The sequence below is a fragment of the Zalophus californianus genome, chromosome X (genome assembly GCF_009762305.2).
Source record: "Zalophus californianus isolate mZalCal1 chromosome X, mZalCal1.pri.v2, whole genome shotgun sequence".
NCBI lineage: Eukaryota > Metazoa > Chordata > Mammalia > Carnivora > Otariidae > Zalophus > Zalophus californianus.
The window spans coordinates 10,060,714-10,074,503 of NC_045612.1; the positions used below are offsets into that span (position 1 = coordinate 10,060,714).

At 44.0% G+C, this 13,790-nt stretch overlaps 1 protein-coding gene and 1 long non-coding RNA gene across 4 annotated transcripts in view; one reads left to right on the forward strand and one right to left on the reverse strand.

Moving 5' to 3' along the window:
- Window positions 1–1,393, reverse strand: part of LOC113931288 — a 37,164-nt gene extending 35,771 nt beyond the window's left edge. Inside the window, exon 1 of the long non-coding RNA XR_003522714.1 lies at window positions 1,306–1,393. This is a non-coding gene — a long non-coding RNA (uncharacterized LOC113931288). The remainder of the gene's footprint in view (window positions 1–1,305) is intronic.
- On the forward strand, window positions 897–13,578 carry SLITRK4 (SLIT and NTRK like family member 4). Of its 3 annotated transcripts, none has more exons than XM_027609112.2 (2): window positions 897–1,241; window positions 5,700–13,578. In XM_027609112.2, the coding sequence occupies exon 2, from the start codon at window positions 5,750–5,752 to the stop codon at window positions 8,264–8,266; it is 2,517 nt and encodes an 838-aa protein (XP_027464913.1). In that variant the 5' UTR covers window positions 897–1,241; window positions 5,700–5,749; the 3' UTR covers window positions 8,267–13,578. The 3 variants fall into 3 exon arrangements, with proteins under 3 accessions (XP_027464913.1, XP_027464912.2, XP_027464914.1); XM_027609111.2 differs by lacking the exon at window positions 897–1,241 and adding an exon at window positions 1,847–2,069; XM_027609113.2 differs by lacking the exon at window positions 897–1,241 and adding an exon at window positions 2,569–2,679.
- Window positions 13,579–13,790: the final 212 nt, after the last annotated feature.

The following is a 13,790-nucleotide window of genomic DNA, read 5'->3' on the forward strand; positions in this document are numbered from 1 at the left end:
AAAGTTTTTCATTTTTAAGTAAAAGCATTTCTGGGTACTGACTATACCCTATTGTGGCTAGAGCGACTAGAATTTGAGTAAGTGGATTAGGCAGAACATAGGTCCTGAAGAAATGGGCCCTGCAGTCTTACCTGAAATGTGGCAAAGAATGGGCTAGGAAAATACTTGCCTTTTATAACTTAGCTCTATTTACCTAAAGCCAGTTTATCCCCACAGACACAAAGTAAAGAGAGAGAGTTGTTTTTCTTAGCCAAGCACCTACAAAAACAGCAAGGTTGAGGGGGAGGGGAGTAAAACGACCGTTTTAGCCTTTCCTCGTTAGGAAAGCCAGGTATTTGAAATACATACAGGAGAGCCAATGTCCCTCGCCCCACAGGTACATTTGCTTTCTTGCCAAGCTTATTAATTAAATTCCCAGTCTGCATGAAACTCGTTTGAACATTAGCCTTTCCCCAGGATATTCCTACTCTCTTGTGGAAGCACTAGCAAATGGGTAGAAGAAAAGGGCCTAGACAATCCACACGCTGGATTTGCAGCTTCTGGATATTTGAGATTCAATTGCTAAAGCCTCTTTGGTATAGCCATGATAGGGGGCTACTGAAGTGACTTTTCGTAGTCCCTTCCGTTGTCTCCTTTACTGACTCCCCAAGGTATCCCGTGGGTCTCTCTTCCCGCAAAGCCCCCAAAGCTCCAAACCTTGTCCCCCTTCCCTAAAGCCTCTCATTCACCACCACCCTCCCCAACCAAAGTCCCCTCCCGGTCACCACCAAAGCCCGGAGAAGCGGAACGCACACAATGCCTCCCTTATAGGGCTCGAGCTGGGAACTGGGCATGCTCAGTAGCCAAAGCAGATTTTTTTTTTTTCTTCTTCTTCTTTTGGTCGCAAGTGAGGCATCTCTCCCGGTCCCACACCTCTCTTTCCTCTATCCCTCTCCCCCTCTCCCCACCCCCAGCTCTTTAATCGTCCTGCTTAACCCGTTCTACACCGAAGGCACGCAGAGTTCTAAGGTGCGGAGAATTAACCCGTCTCCTCCTAAACCCACTAAATAAGTCTCACTCTGGGCTAAAGCTTCACACTTTTGCCTTAAAGCCCCCAGCCCCTTACGCGCAGACAGGTAGGGGGAGTGAGGATACTACTGGATCCCAGGAAACTGGTCCCAAGAAGGCTCCATCCAGGATCGCCCGCTGCCGAAGAAGTATTCCCGGAGCCCTCTGATCTGCGGGGTGACAATTAGCCAAAGGTACTGTACCCGTTATACAAAGCCCAAGTGCGATTGTTGCCTTTGAATGTCGTTGTTGACTCACCCCCCTTGATCCTGGAATTATTCAATCCCGCGTAGACTCGACGACCCTATCTACCTCCCTTGGCCCCCCTCCCCCGCCTCCGACGTTTCGTTGGCTTTGCCTGGGTTCTTGGTTGTTCTCTCAAAGGAACGCCCCGTGTGTGTGTGTGTGTGTGTGTGTGTGTGTGTGTGTGTGTGTGTGTGTGCGCGCGCGCGCCTTCGTTCTTAGGGGACTGAGGGAGGAGAAAGGACTCGAGTGTGCGTGTATGTGGTGGGAGGATGGAGGTTGGCGCGCTCGCGTTTGGAGACTGGGGTCTCTACGCGTGAGGAAAGGGGTCGCTCCTCCCTAGGGGGTGTTTTAGGCATAAAGAGGGGGCGGATGCCTGGAGGAAAGTACGCTTTCTTGGCGTGTGGGTAGAAGAGGAATCAAGTGGAGGTGTCTGGATGGGGGACAGGGGGCCTCAGCAATGTGCGGGGGTCGAGGTTCCTGAGTTTCGGGAGGGAGGCTGCGTGTGCGCGGGGTGGGGGGGGGGGGCGGGGGCGGGGATTCGACGCGTGTATGTAAAGGTGCAGCCCGTGTGCGAGGGGCTGGGTGCGCGCGCGGTGTCTGGCCGGGTGCGCGCGTGCGCGCCGCTGCCCGCCCGCTTGCCTGCGAGGGCTGCTTGGTGGGTTTGACGGGCGAGCCGGCGCGGAGCAGCTCAATCCTGGATCACGTAGGGACCATCGTGGAAACTGCAGAGCGGATCACGGCGCGGCGGGCCCTGCGAGAGCTGCTGGGCACCGGAGGTGGGTGAATTTTCAGCGGGGCTGCGCGAGCTGCACCGACACTCGCTGCCTCTTCCCCGCTTGGTTCAGCAGCACGAGTGTGTGTGTGTGTGTGTGTGTGTGTGTGTGTGTGTGTGTGTGCGCGCGCGCGCGCGCGCGGGCGCGCACGCGCGGAGGGGGGCAGGTAGCTTATTATTTTTAGTTTGGGTCGTGTTGGTTTGGGGCCGGCCGAGTGGCCAAAGCGACCATAGTGGCTACCCCACCACCACCCTGCTTGCCTACCCACGGCGCGGTCGCAAGTCCCTGAGGACCAAAAGAATCCGGTGTCCTTAACATCACTGCCTCCCCGGGCAGCTGGGGCGGCGGGGAAAGTGTCCTGGTCTAGGGCGACTCGGGCTGTCGGGGCCGCTGCGCTGGCTTTGTTTTCTGCGCCCCCCTCGCAAGCACTCTAGGCGGACGTGGATCTGGGGTCAGGGCAGTGGCCCCCGAGCTGGTCGGAGATTACTGGCACCCAGCAACACAGGGAATACGCGAGAAGCCGGTGGCTAACTCTAAAAGACCTGCAAAGCCGGGCAAGTGCTGGCAGCGCGACTTTGCAAGATGCCCAAATGTTGAGCTGATTTCTGGCTTGGTGAGAGCAGCACTCTGTGGCTGGCCGGGGGGGGTGGAATTGGGGGGATAGGGGGGTGCCTGGACCCCCACTCTCGGCCACAGAGCCACTGGGTCACTCTGCCTGTAACAGGCGGGCCAGTGACGCCCCAGTGGCCCTCGGCCTCGTGGCCTGAGCTGGCCGTCTCTTACCCCTCAACCACCGCACTCCCGGGTCTAGAGAGGCCGATGGAAACTCCAACAGCTGCCCGTTGTGGGACGGGAGCGCGTGGAGAAATGTGTGCGCAGCGGAGCTGAAGGCCCCCGCGACATCCCGAGCGGTCCCCGCCTCTGCTGCCCGACCCACGAGGCCGCTGCTTGGGCCCGGGACCCGGGAGGGGGCTGCGCGCCGACTCCGGGCACCGGGATGCGGCAAAACATTGCGGTACGCGCCATCGTCGGCGCCCCTCCAGCCGCGTCGCCGCCGGCTCGAGGTAGCGCACAGGGGGCGGCAGTGACCGCGTCTCTCGGCGGAGCCCCCCACCCCCGCCTAGGCTGGCGGGCAGAGGTTTCTCCTGCCAGCTCCAGGGGAGCCACCTCGGCCCACCCCGCGCAGGCATCTGTCCCCCAGCAGGCCCGCTCCTTCCGCACGGGCGCGGAGCGCCTGGAACGGCACTCGGTTGGATGCCGGGTACGTGGTAAGGCTAGCTAGGTTTGTGCGGTCCTGGCCGGCTGTGGGAGCCGAGCGGCTTGCCGGGCACAGAGATCGAGAGACGGAGAGGTAGATGGGGAGACGGGCCGCTCTTGGCAGACGCGCCGCTCTCGGCAGCCCGAGAGATGGCTTTTGGTACCCAACTCATACTTCGTGGGTTTTTTTCTTATTTTCCTTTTTTCCCCAATTTTAAAATGTGCATGTTTTAGTGGTACCATGTGAATGGGAGGTTTCTTTTACTTACATTCAGTGCCCCCTTGCCCTCTTTCTAGCTCCCTTCCAGCTCTCTTGCCTCCTCTCACCACTACTCCATGGTCTCTTGCCCTTTCGGTCCCTCTTCCTTGGCGATCGACTCCCCCTCTCCCTCGCTTGACACTCCAGCTGCCTGCGGCTTTCTCTGTTACACAGGAGATGCATTTGGGAACTTCCTAGCTTGTCCTTGTGGCTTTTTTCCCCCTTGCTATTTAAAGTACAAATTACGAGGAGGAGGGCAGCTCCTTATGCAATTTCAGATCTGCTGATGCTCCTTGTTCTTGTTTTTGTACCGAATTCAGGTTATTCGGGGTTTTTGTTTTGTTTTGTTTTGTTTCTAGTTTGGTTGATTTTTGGCTGGGGGTTAGTAACAAGAAATGACTCAACTGAACCAGAATAGCTGTGAAAACCACATCTATAGGAAGGCAAAATGATCATGTGAAATTTTGATTTTACAATGAAAGTTGGCTTGGATGATGTCATACTTAAGAATTTATGACTTCTTTTTGCACTGCCAATCAAACTATCACGGTGAATAGGGGAAATTCATGTCTATATGGCAGGCAAGGAGCTTCTCGGCAGTGTTGGCTGTATTCTGAACCAAACTACTTAAAATGCAAATCTTTCTGGGTCGTGGCTAATGGATGGTCTACCTTGAGACATGGTTGGTTTTACCACTAGCTGATTCCTCGTGGGCAAAATAAACAAAGGAGTTTCTGTGTGACACTTCTTTGTATCATTTCCCTCATCGTGTGTTCCTGGGTAATTTATTTATTTAATTAATGTTTGGTGGTAACCATATGGAAATTGCAGCGAGCTTCCCATTCAAGATGGAAAAGACTCGCATGGCGAAAATTGCAACAGTAAAATGCACAGTGCTTGTTTTTCCTTTTAGGCTTTTCCAGGGAAACATTGCATATATTTGTATATGCATGCTGTATTTAAGGAAATAGCTACAAGGGGTTAATTTGCTAAGCATTAAACTCCACTAGGTGATTCGTGATTTGTTTGTAGACAGAGACATGGGGTGGTGATATTGGGAGGGGATGTTTGGGAAGTGATGATTTTAGGACATTTACTGTACTAAATGTATCTGGTGCTGCAGATAAAACCACTCAAGGATTGTAGTGTGTGAACTCTTCCTCAGCAGTGCTAGTCTGTGCTCCAAGTGAAGGAGATAAGCATCTGAGCCAAGTGTCAGTCCTCGGACCTGGGTTCAAAATGGCATGTAAAGGAATAGAAGTGGGCCAGGGAGGCAGGAGAGCCAGTTCTTGGGGGGTGGGAAAGCTGTCTGGACATCAGCTAGACAATTGAGGAGCAAGCAGGTTTCTCTCCTGCTTTCTGGGACCCAGAAACAAAAGGCTCCCCCCTCCTCCTTTGGGAGATGACTGACAGGAAATTAGGTACTGTGTATTTACTTGAAATTAAAATTTGGCCATTTCCTACTCAGTTATTTTTCTAGAACCTCACTGGGTCATCTGTGTTTTTTTTAAGGCAGCCATGTACAGGAGTGAACTGGTTCGTGGCAGTGTGCTTACCTGTGGGCTGAAGCTCAGGCAGATCTCTTCCCAGGGCTCCTTCTACCTTGATCTTTTGACTGTCCCCTCTACAGCAACCCAGTCCCTCCCATTGCCACCCTCCGTTGAATCCCGGGCTCTACTATCTTCTCTGTTCAACCTCTTATCAAGCTGAAGCCCAGAGAGCCGACTTCTACAGATTGAAATGCCTTTGTGGTGCAAACTACAAAGGCCGAGTTGATGGCCTGGGATCAGTCATTAGAGTTGCAAAAGGTCTGTGTTCAAGGGTGGAATTTGATAGCCCATGTAGAGAAAATATTTTCTGATTGTAAAGGTTTAAGCACAATCAAGCCTTTTTCTCCTGTTGTTTGTTGGGTGTTATGCATGTGTAAAATGTATAAACTACAGGTATGGAAATAAAACTGATGGCATTTCTGGTGATTATTGTTCACCTGAGTGAGAATCCTTGCAGAACACTACAAAGCTAACCATTACAGCCACGCGCTCACTACAGTATGATGTAAGCGCAAATACTTTTTCAAGTAATGATCATTGAAAAAATGTTTTCTTTTTATTTTGTAGATTATTTCTCTTTATTCAGAAGCATAAAGTTGTTTGCTGATTGCAAGAAGATGTTTCTTTGGCTCTTTCTGATTTTGTCAGCCCCGATTTCCTCGGCAAATGCAGATTCTGACACATCGGTGGAAATTTGCAACGTGTGCTCCTGCGTGTCAGTCGAGAATGTGCTCTATGTCAACTGTGAGAAAGTTTCGGTCTACAGACCAACTCAGCTGAAGCCGCCGTGGTCGAATTTTTATCACCTCAATTTCCAAAACAATTTTTTAAATATCCTCTATCCAAATACATTCTTGAATTTTTCACACGCAGTATCCCTGCAGCTGGGAAATAATAAGCTGCAGAACATTGAGGGAGGAGCCTTTCTTGGGCTCAGTGCATTAAAGCAGTTGCACTTGAACAACAATGAATTAAAGATTCTCCGAGCTGACACTTTCCTTGGCATCGAGAACTTGGAGTATCTCCAGGCTGACTACAATTTAATCAAGTATATTGAACGAGGAGCCTTCAATAAGCTCCACAAACTGAAAGTTCTCATTCTTAATGACAATCTGATTTCATTCCTTCCTGATAATATTTTCCGATTCGCATCTTTGACCCATCTGGATATACGAGGGAACAGAATCCAGAAACTCCCCTATATCGGAGTTCTGGAACACATAGGCCGTGTTGTTGAACTGCAACTGGAAGACAACCCTTGGAACTGTAGCTGTGATTTGTTGCCTTTAAAAGCTTGGCTGGAGAATATGCCATATAACATTTACATAGGAGAGGCTATCTGCGAAACTCCCAGTGACTTATACGGAAGGCTTTTAAAAGAAACCAACAAACAAGAATTATGCCCCATGGGCACGGGCAGTGATTTTGATGTACGAATCCTGCCTCCGTCTCAGCTGGAGAATGGCTTCACCACTCCCAATGGTCACACGACCCAAACATCCTTACACAGATTAGTGACCAAACCACCGAAAACCACAAATCCTTCCAAGATCTCTGGAATCGTGGCAGGCAAGTCCCTCTCCAACCGCAATCTCAGTCAGATTGTGTCTTACCAAACAAGGGTGCCTCCCCTGACACCTTGCCCGGCCCCTTGCTTTTGCAAAACACATCCTTCAGATTTGGGACTGAGTGTCAACTGCCAAGAGAAAAATATACAGTCCATGTCTGAACTGGTACCGAAACCTTTAAATGCCAAGAAGCTGCATGTCAATGGCAATAGCATCAAAGACGTGGACATCGCAGACTTTGCCGAGTTTGAAGGACTGGATTTGCTCCATTTAGGCAGCAATCAGATTACAGTTATCAAGGGAGATGTATTCCATAATCTCACTAATTTACGCAGGCTCTATCTCAATGGCAATCAGATTGAAAGACTCTATCCTGAGATATTCTCAGGCCTTCATAACCTACAGTATCTGTATTTGGAATACAATTTGATTAAGGAGATCTTAGCAGGCACCTTTGACTCGATGCCAAATTTACAGTTACTGTATTTAAACAATAATCTCTTAAAGAGCCTGCCTGTCTACGTTTTTTCAGGAGCGCCCCTCGCTAGACTGAACCTGAGGAACAACAAGTTCATGTACTTACCTGTCAGCGGGGTCCTCGATCAGCTGCAGTCTCTTACACAGATTGACCTGGAGGGCAACCCTTGGGACTGCACTTGTGACTTGGTGGCGTTAAAGCTGTGGCTGGAGAAGTTGAATGACGGGATTGTTGTGAAGGAGCTGAAATGTGAGACACCTGTTCAGTTTGCCAGCATTGAACTGAAGTCCCTCAAAAATGAAATCTTATGTCCCAAACTCTTAAACAAGCCATCTGCGCCATTCACGAGCCCTGCACCTGCCATTACGTTCACCACCCCGCTGGGTCCCATTCGAAGTCCTCCCGGTGGCCCGGTGCCTCTGTCTATTTTAATCCTCAGTATCTTAGTGGTCCTCATCTTAACTGTGTTCGTTGCTTTCTGTCTTCTTGTTTTTGTGCTGCGGCGAAACAAGAAGCCCACGGTCAAGCACGAGGGCCTGGGGAATCCTGAGTGTGGCTCCATGCAGCTGCAGCTGAGGAAGCATGACCACAAGACCAATAAAAAGGACGGACTGAGCACAGAAGCTTTCATTCCACAAACCATAGAGCAGATGAGCAAGAGCCACACCTGCGGTTTGAAAGAGTCAGAAACCGGCTTCATGTTTTCAGATCCTCCAGGACAGAAAGTCGTTATGAGAAATGTTGCCGACAAGGAGAAAGATTTATTACATGTGGATAGCAGGAAGAGACTGAGCACAATTGATGAGCTGGATGAATTATTCCCGAGCAGGGATTCCAATGTGTTTATTCAGAATTTTCTGGAAAGCAAAAAGGAGTACAATAGCATAGGTGTCAGTGGCTTTGAGATCCGCTATCCAGAAAAACAACAAGACAAAAAAAACAAGAAGTCACTGATAGGCGGCAACCACAGTAAAATTGTCGTGGAGCAGCGGAAGAGCAGCGAGTATTTTGAACTGAAGGCAAAACTCCAGAGTTCCCCTGACTACCTACAGGTCCTTGAGGAGCAGACAGCTTTGAACAAGATCTAGGTCATGCAATCTCACTTCATACAGAGGACATTTATTTAATGATGAAAGTGCCTTTTGTTGACTTCTAACTTCCAAATACTATATTATCAATAGGCATAGAGGCAGGTGTTTCCGAGGCTGTCTCATTAACTGTAGCTGCAAAGATGTGTCCAGTAGAAGAGAATTTCCTTAATAGATTTTACTACATAAAACCTATACTGTGGAGTCCTGTGGGGATACTGCAAACTCTATTGCCAAAGGGATGCTTTATATACATGATACACTGAATTTAACCTCAAGAGGCAAATCTGTTTTGTACCCCAATGCAAAACCTTCGTCTCTTTGTGCTTTGTAAAGCAAACTCAAGAAAACTGGTACCAGTGTTTGTACCTCAGCTGGGTCCTTCATCTTGCACGTAGATTAAGTCGGTGGAACTGGAATAAATCCTTTTGATTTGTGGCATTGTAACAACTCTGTGTAAAGATTATCTGAAAAGTTAAAAAAAAAAAGCATGCAAAGAGAGAACATTCGATAGTATTTGTAAATCGGTAAACTTTATGGCCTGCATCTTGAAACCGCTGGATTTATAATGTTAAATTGTGCAAATATTTGTTTAAAATATACCATGCATTACATAACTATAAAATAAATTTGAACACTTTAAGCATTACCTGTCTATACATAAAACCTAAAAGAAAAAAGTCAACGTGAGTTACATAGCATTTGTGGTGATCTGAAGAAATACGTGATGTTTATCAGAATTAAACAAGGCTCAAATTAAACTAACATTAGAGTTTGTTCTCAGTTACGTGAAATACCCACAATCCTTAAAGGTTGTCCAAAATTAGCAAAGTGCTTACCATGTGAGCGCACCCAAAGCTATTTTTGTAACATAATTCATATTTATGAAGTACTTTGTATACTAAATAGGAAAATATGTACTCCTTAATATGTATTTAATATGCCTGACTTGTTTTCCTGGTCACAGGGAATTTATCAATAGGTATAAATTTAGACAGAAAAAAATATACCAAACCGAAACTGAAGCTTCTGTGTACAGAAATATTCTGGACATTGTGATCAGGTATAATTTAAAAGCGAAACAGACAAAAAAAAAAAACCACAAAAACACAAAAATACAAAAAAACAGTTCTGTGCTATTCTTGAGAATTTAGCATATTATCTTCAGATTTGTTACCAACTGTGCATTTTAAAATAAGTTCCTTAGTTTTATAGTATTGTGTCTGGGGCGGTTGTTACTTGCCATCAGTTGTCTTGCTTTTCAGGATTCTATGAGCTTAATTCAAGTAGTTTTCACTACAAATATTTAAAAAAAATTAATGAGTAAGGTTAATAGTTATATCTCGTATGCATCAGTATCCTGTTCTGTCATCATTCCAGCTACTATCAGATAATCCAGTAGAGCAGTGAACATCATGGTGATCTCGGCTATCAAAGCCACACTGTAAAATGCTTTCGTTGGTCTCAGATTAGTTCACAGTCCGCAACTACAAATGATATGCCACTGTGTTTGCTTGTGCTGTTAACTTCTAAGTCAAAATTGGTCAAAGGAAGGACTTGATAATGGGAGACATTTGAAGATTTTTAGGAGCTCCCAATTAGCAAAGTGACATCCTGAAACACATTACCTTCTTGGCCTGCCTGCATATGTATATTTCTTTGTGCTCCATCTCTTATAATTACTCTATTAATCAGTGAGATGACCAAGAAGGTAAACATAGACATTCTTCATGAACTTCAAGTGGCAGATGTTTTGGTGCAGCTTCCAAAATGATATGGCGGCTAAAGTTATAACAGTAGTCCCTTTATTAAGTACTAATTTCAGGGCTTTATATGTTTGTTCCGGGATAAAAAAAAACAAATAAACAACTTGGCATTCTTAGAGGGTGTGCGAGTACGTGTGTGTGTGCCTGTGTGTGTGTATTTGGGTGTATATGCATACATAGAGATAATCTGGAGATTTTTTTTAAATAGAAAAAAATGTCTCCATATGTGTGTGCTGGTGCTCTTAAAACTTCAATGTGTAATTTTAATTTTCATGACAATGTCTGTGAAAACTTTATATGAATATTAAAAAAATACAAACAAATACTTGCTTTCTGATCTTGAAAGAAAAGACACGAAGATGTGTGCCCAACAGCGTGTTTTCATCTACAATTTCATAAGGACTTTTAATATGCCATTACCATGCTTGCATTCATCCATGGATTAAAGGGCTCCTAATGCATACTGACAGGATAAAGATGCAAAGGCTTCAAAGAAAGTGTTTCAGTTTATCCTGTCAATAAAGTATGGATTGAGGAATCTTAAGTAGACACTTATGGGAGGAACCAGAAAGCTCTATCCATGATCTGGGGATAATAGGTCCTTGGGATGATGCCTTTATTCAGTGTGGTGATGCTTTGAAGATGTTTCAAGGTTTCTGCAGTTGTCAATGGCAAGAGTCCCTGCCACCATCTCAAAGCTTGCTGTAGCATATTGGCTGTCTCATACTCTTCTGCTGAAAGGTATAAATGTTCAACATTTTTTAAAAAGTAATTTCAATGCGTGGGGTTATCTGGAGGTTTTAACTGTAAGTGAATGACAGTAACAAATCCTTGGTTAAGGCCAATCCATTTTCCTTAACTGAAGTCATTGTGCCTACATTAAACAGTGTATACTGTTTTGCACCTATCTCTCATTAGTTCTACTTGTACATTTTATGATAATGTAGTTAGGCCTAAGTTTTGAGTTGAGTACAAGAGCAGTTAGGATACTGTACATTTTGTTGGCTTCAACTATAACCTTGATGTTAGTTTAACCCCTTGAGGAATGATCTATATGTCAGTGCATCATCTTTGGTAGAATTTGATTCAAATCTAGAAAATCCAAGAAGAGCTCACTTCTAACGTGGCCTGACACATCATGGGCTTCTTGGCATTGTATCATGTGCTTGGACTCTGTTAGAATGGTTGCAAAGAAGATTAGATCGTATGAAATTAGTGAAGGGGTTGAGATAATATATTATGTCCATGTAATATAAATCAAGTTTTAAATTATTTTTCTATGAAATCAATAAAAAATGATTCAATTCTTTAAAAGTAAATCTGTGTAATTTTATGAGAAAGCAGCTATTAAAATACAGTGATTCAAGTCTATAAGGCCATTTATATTCTATATTTAGTTTTCCATTCTGAAAAATAAACTGAATAAATATATTAATTAGAAAATCATTTAAGACCAGCTTTCTGTTGTTGCTTTTTTAAAGCATTTTTGTTTCTTTAAGCCATAAGGATGCATAAATTATACAGGGCATGGCCTCATGAGTAACGTCAGCAGGTTTTGCAGAAATAACAAAACACATCTAGAAATGTATGGCAGTAATAGTAATCTATAAAATCTTTTGCATGATTTGTACATTGACACTGTATGAAATGAGCACAGTGAGTTTTTTTTGTTGTTGCTGTTATTGTTGTCGCATCCAAAGAGCTGGGGAGAAAATATATTAAGAATGTATTTATAATCACTATTTCGAAATAAAGTAAAGAAAACACATTGTATTGTTTTTACCCTGATTTAATTATTAGTATTTTAGGTTAGCTTATAAGATAAAAATCCAGTCATGCTATGAAAGCTAATGTACATCATGGAAAGAAACTGTTTTAATGACTTTTGTTTGCTTTTAATAACATCAAGCTATCAGAGAGAATTTATTAAATGCCATTTTTATGAAAGTATTAATAAAATTGTTTGCTACAATGGTATTTCTGAAGCCACAGTTTGTTAAATATATTTATCTTTCCATTATCTTTCCGAAAAAATAAAGTAGTAACCAAATTGATCTTTTCACCTAGATTTGAGGGTAAGATACAGAGCTTTAGAATACTGTTTGTATTAAACGTTAATTGCTAAATCTCTGTTAAGAGATGCTTTCTTTTCAGACATCTTTGCAATCTGTGTTCCTTTCCACTGGCAGCCCATTCCCATTAATCAGTTGGGATCTGACATAACTGCAGATAAGCAAATATTAATATTCAATCTTTATCTATTTAAATGCTTCTGCACATTTCCTTATGGGAAGAGATGTAAAGAGAGAGGGAAACAGAGAGAGAATACAAATGAAGAGTTTTGTGGTCTTAGGTCTATACCTAGTTATGCTGAAGAAGTGAACAGTGCTTTTGGACTAAATGTTTTACGTAGCACAGGATCTATATCCCGTGATTGTATGACTCATTTTAGTTCTTCGTGAGTACTGAGCAGAGGGCTTTGGGCCTCGGCTACCCAGTTATGTAGACAAGTGGTATCAGATGAAGTTTTGGCTTCATTTCCAGTGCTCATTCTATTAGTCACTATGGTCAGATGGGCGGAACTAAAATATCCTGTTTGTGGCTTCACTTACAGGGAATAACTGGCAACAAATATCAAGTTCACCTGATAATTGTTAACCCTCAATTTTGTATTTGCTGGTTATCTGTCCTTTGTTAAATTAAAATCAAACAGGAGGTTAAATGAATTTTCAATAATGTATTTGGACAAAATTGCCCTTAATCTAATTTTGAATTTTGTTTTGTGTTAGTTTCCACTGGTTGATAAGATTGCATTTCAGAAGGGGAAATCCAGGAAGCCAAACTGTGTTGTCTATTTTCTATGAAAGAGTAGGGCTTCTTAAATTTTGTAAAGATTACATTTAGCCTGTTGTTCCTAAGTCTACAGAGGGAAAATGAAATGGGGCTGTGAGACAACTGCTTAAATACCTTGAGCCAAATAAATGCTGTTGAGAATAAAAAGATTCGGGTTTTTCATTAAATCCTAATAATTACCAGATCCATGGACTACAGTCCCCAGAACCAGGAAAGAATTACTCAGCCCTCCACCTTAGTTTGCTTTTGTAGACCCTGGCTAGATAGAAAGTCTAGTGATTTCATTAATATGTCAGAAATGAGAAATTACTTGTTTAACTTAAAAAGCTCATGAATAAGGTCTTCAGAGAAATTATAAGACTATGTAATGAAAAAATATAAAACATCACTTTCAAATTAGCTATAGGAAGGAAATAGTCTTCTAAAGTTTCTGAACAACACATTTCTCTTAGTTGGCACCGTACAGATACTAGATCATGTCCTGTGTTGCTGGTTACCAACCTGAGGAAGCCATGTTGTGCAATGGATACTGCTCATGGAAGTCTTTGAAAATCATAGTAAGCTCAGTTCTCCCGACTACGAATTGCAATGTATATTTTCATTATTGTTTCATGTAAACTGAACCATTGTGGTAAAATTCTGGAGTTGATATTCAGTAATTTTAATGCTGTTTTCACTAATAAAAGTCTTTTCTTATAGGTCATATTTGTAGCCATTTAGTGTGTTTATTAGTGTGAAATTAGTAAAACTCAACATCAAGAAGAAATGCAAATAATTTGGGTTTGGGCCGACGCAATTGTTTTTAATAGGCCAGGTCTAAAAGAGAAACCAAACAAAACGGAACAAGAGGAGGCCAGGTCCACCTACCTGCCTCCCCCCGACACACACGTACACACAAATAGTGA

Excerpts from the sequence above, each read along its gene's own strand:
- SLITRK4 (XM_027609112.2), top strand. The coding sequence starts at position 5,750 with ATGTTTCTTTGGCTCTTTCTGATTTTGTCAGCCCCGATTTCCTCGGCA.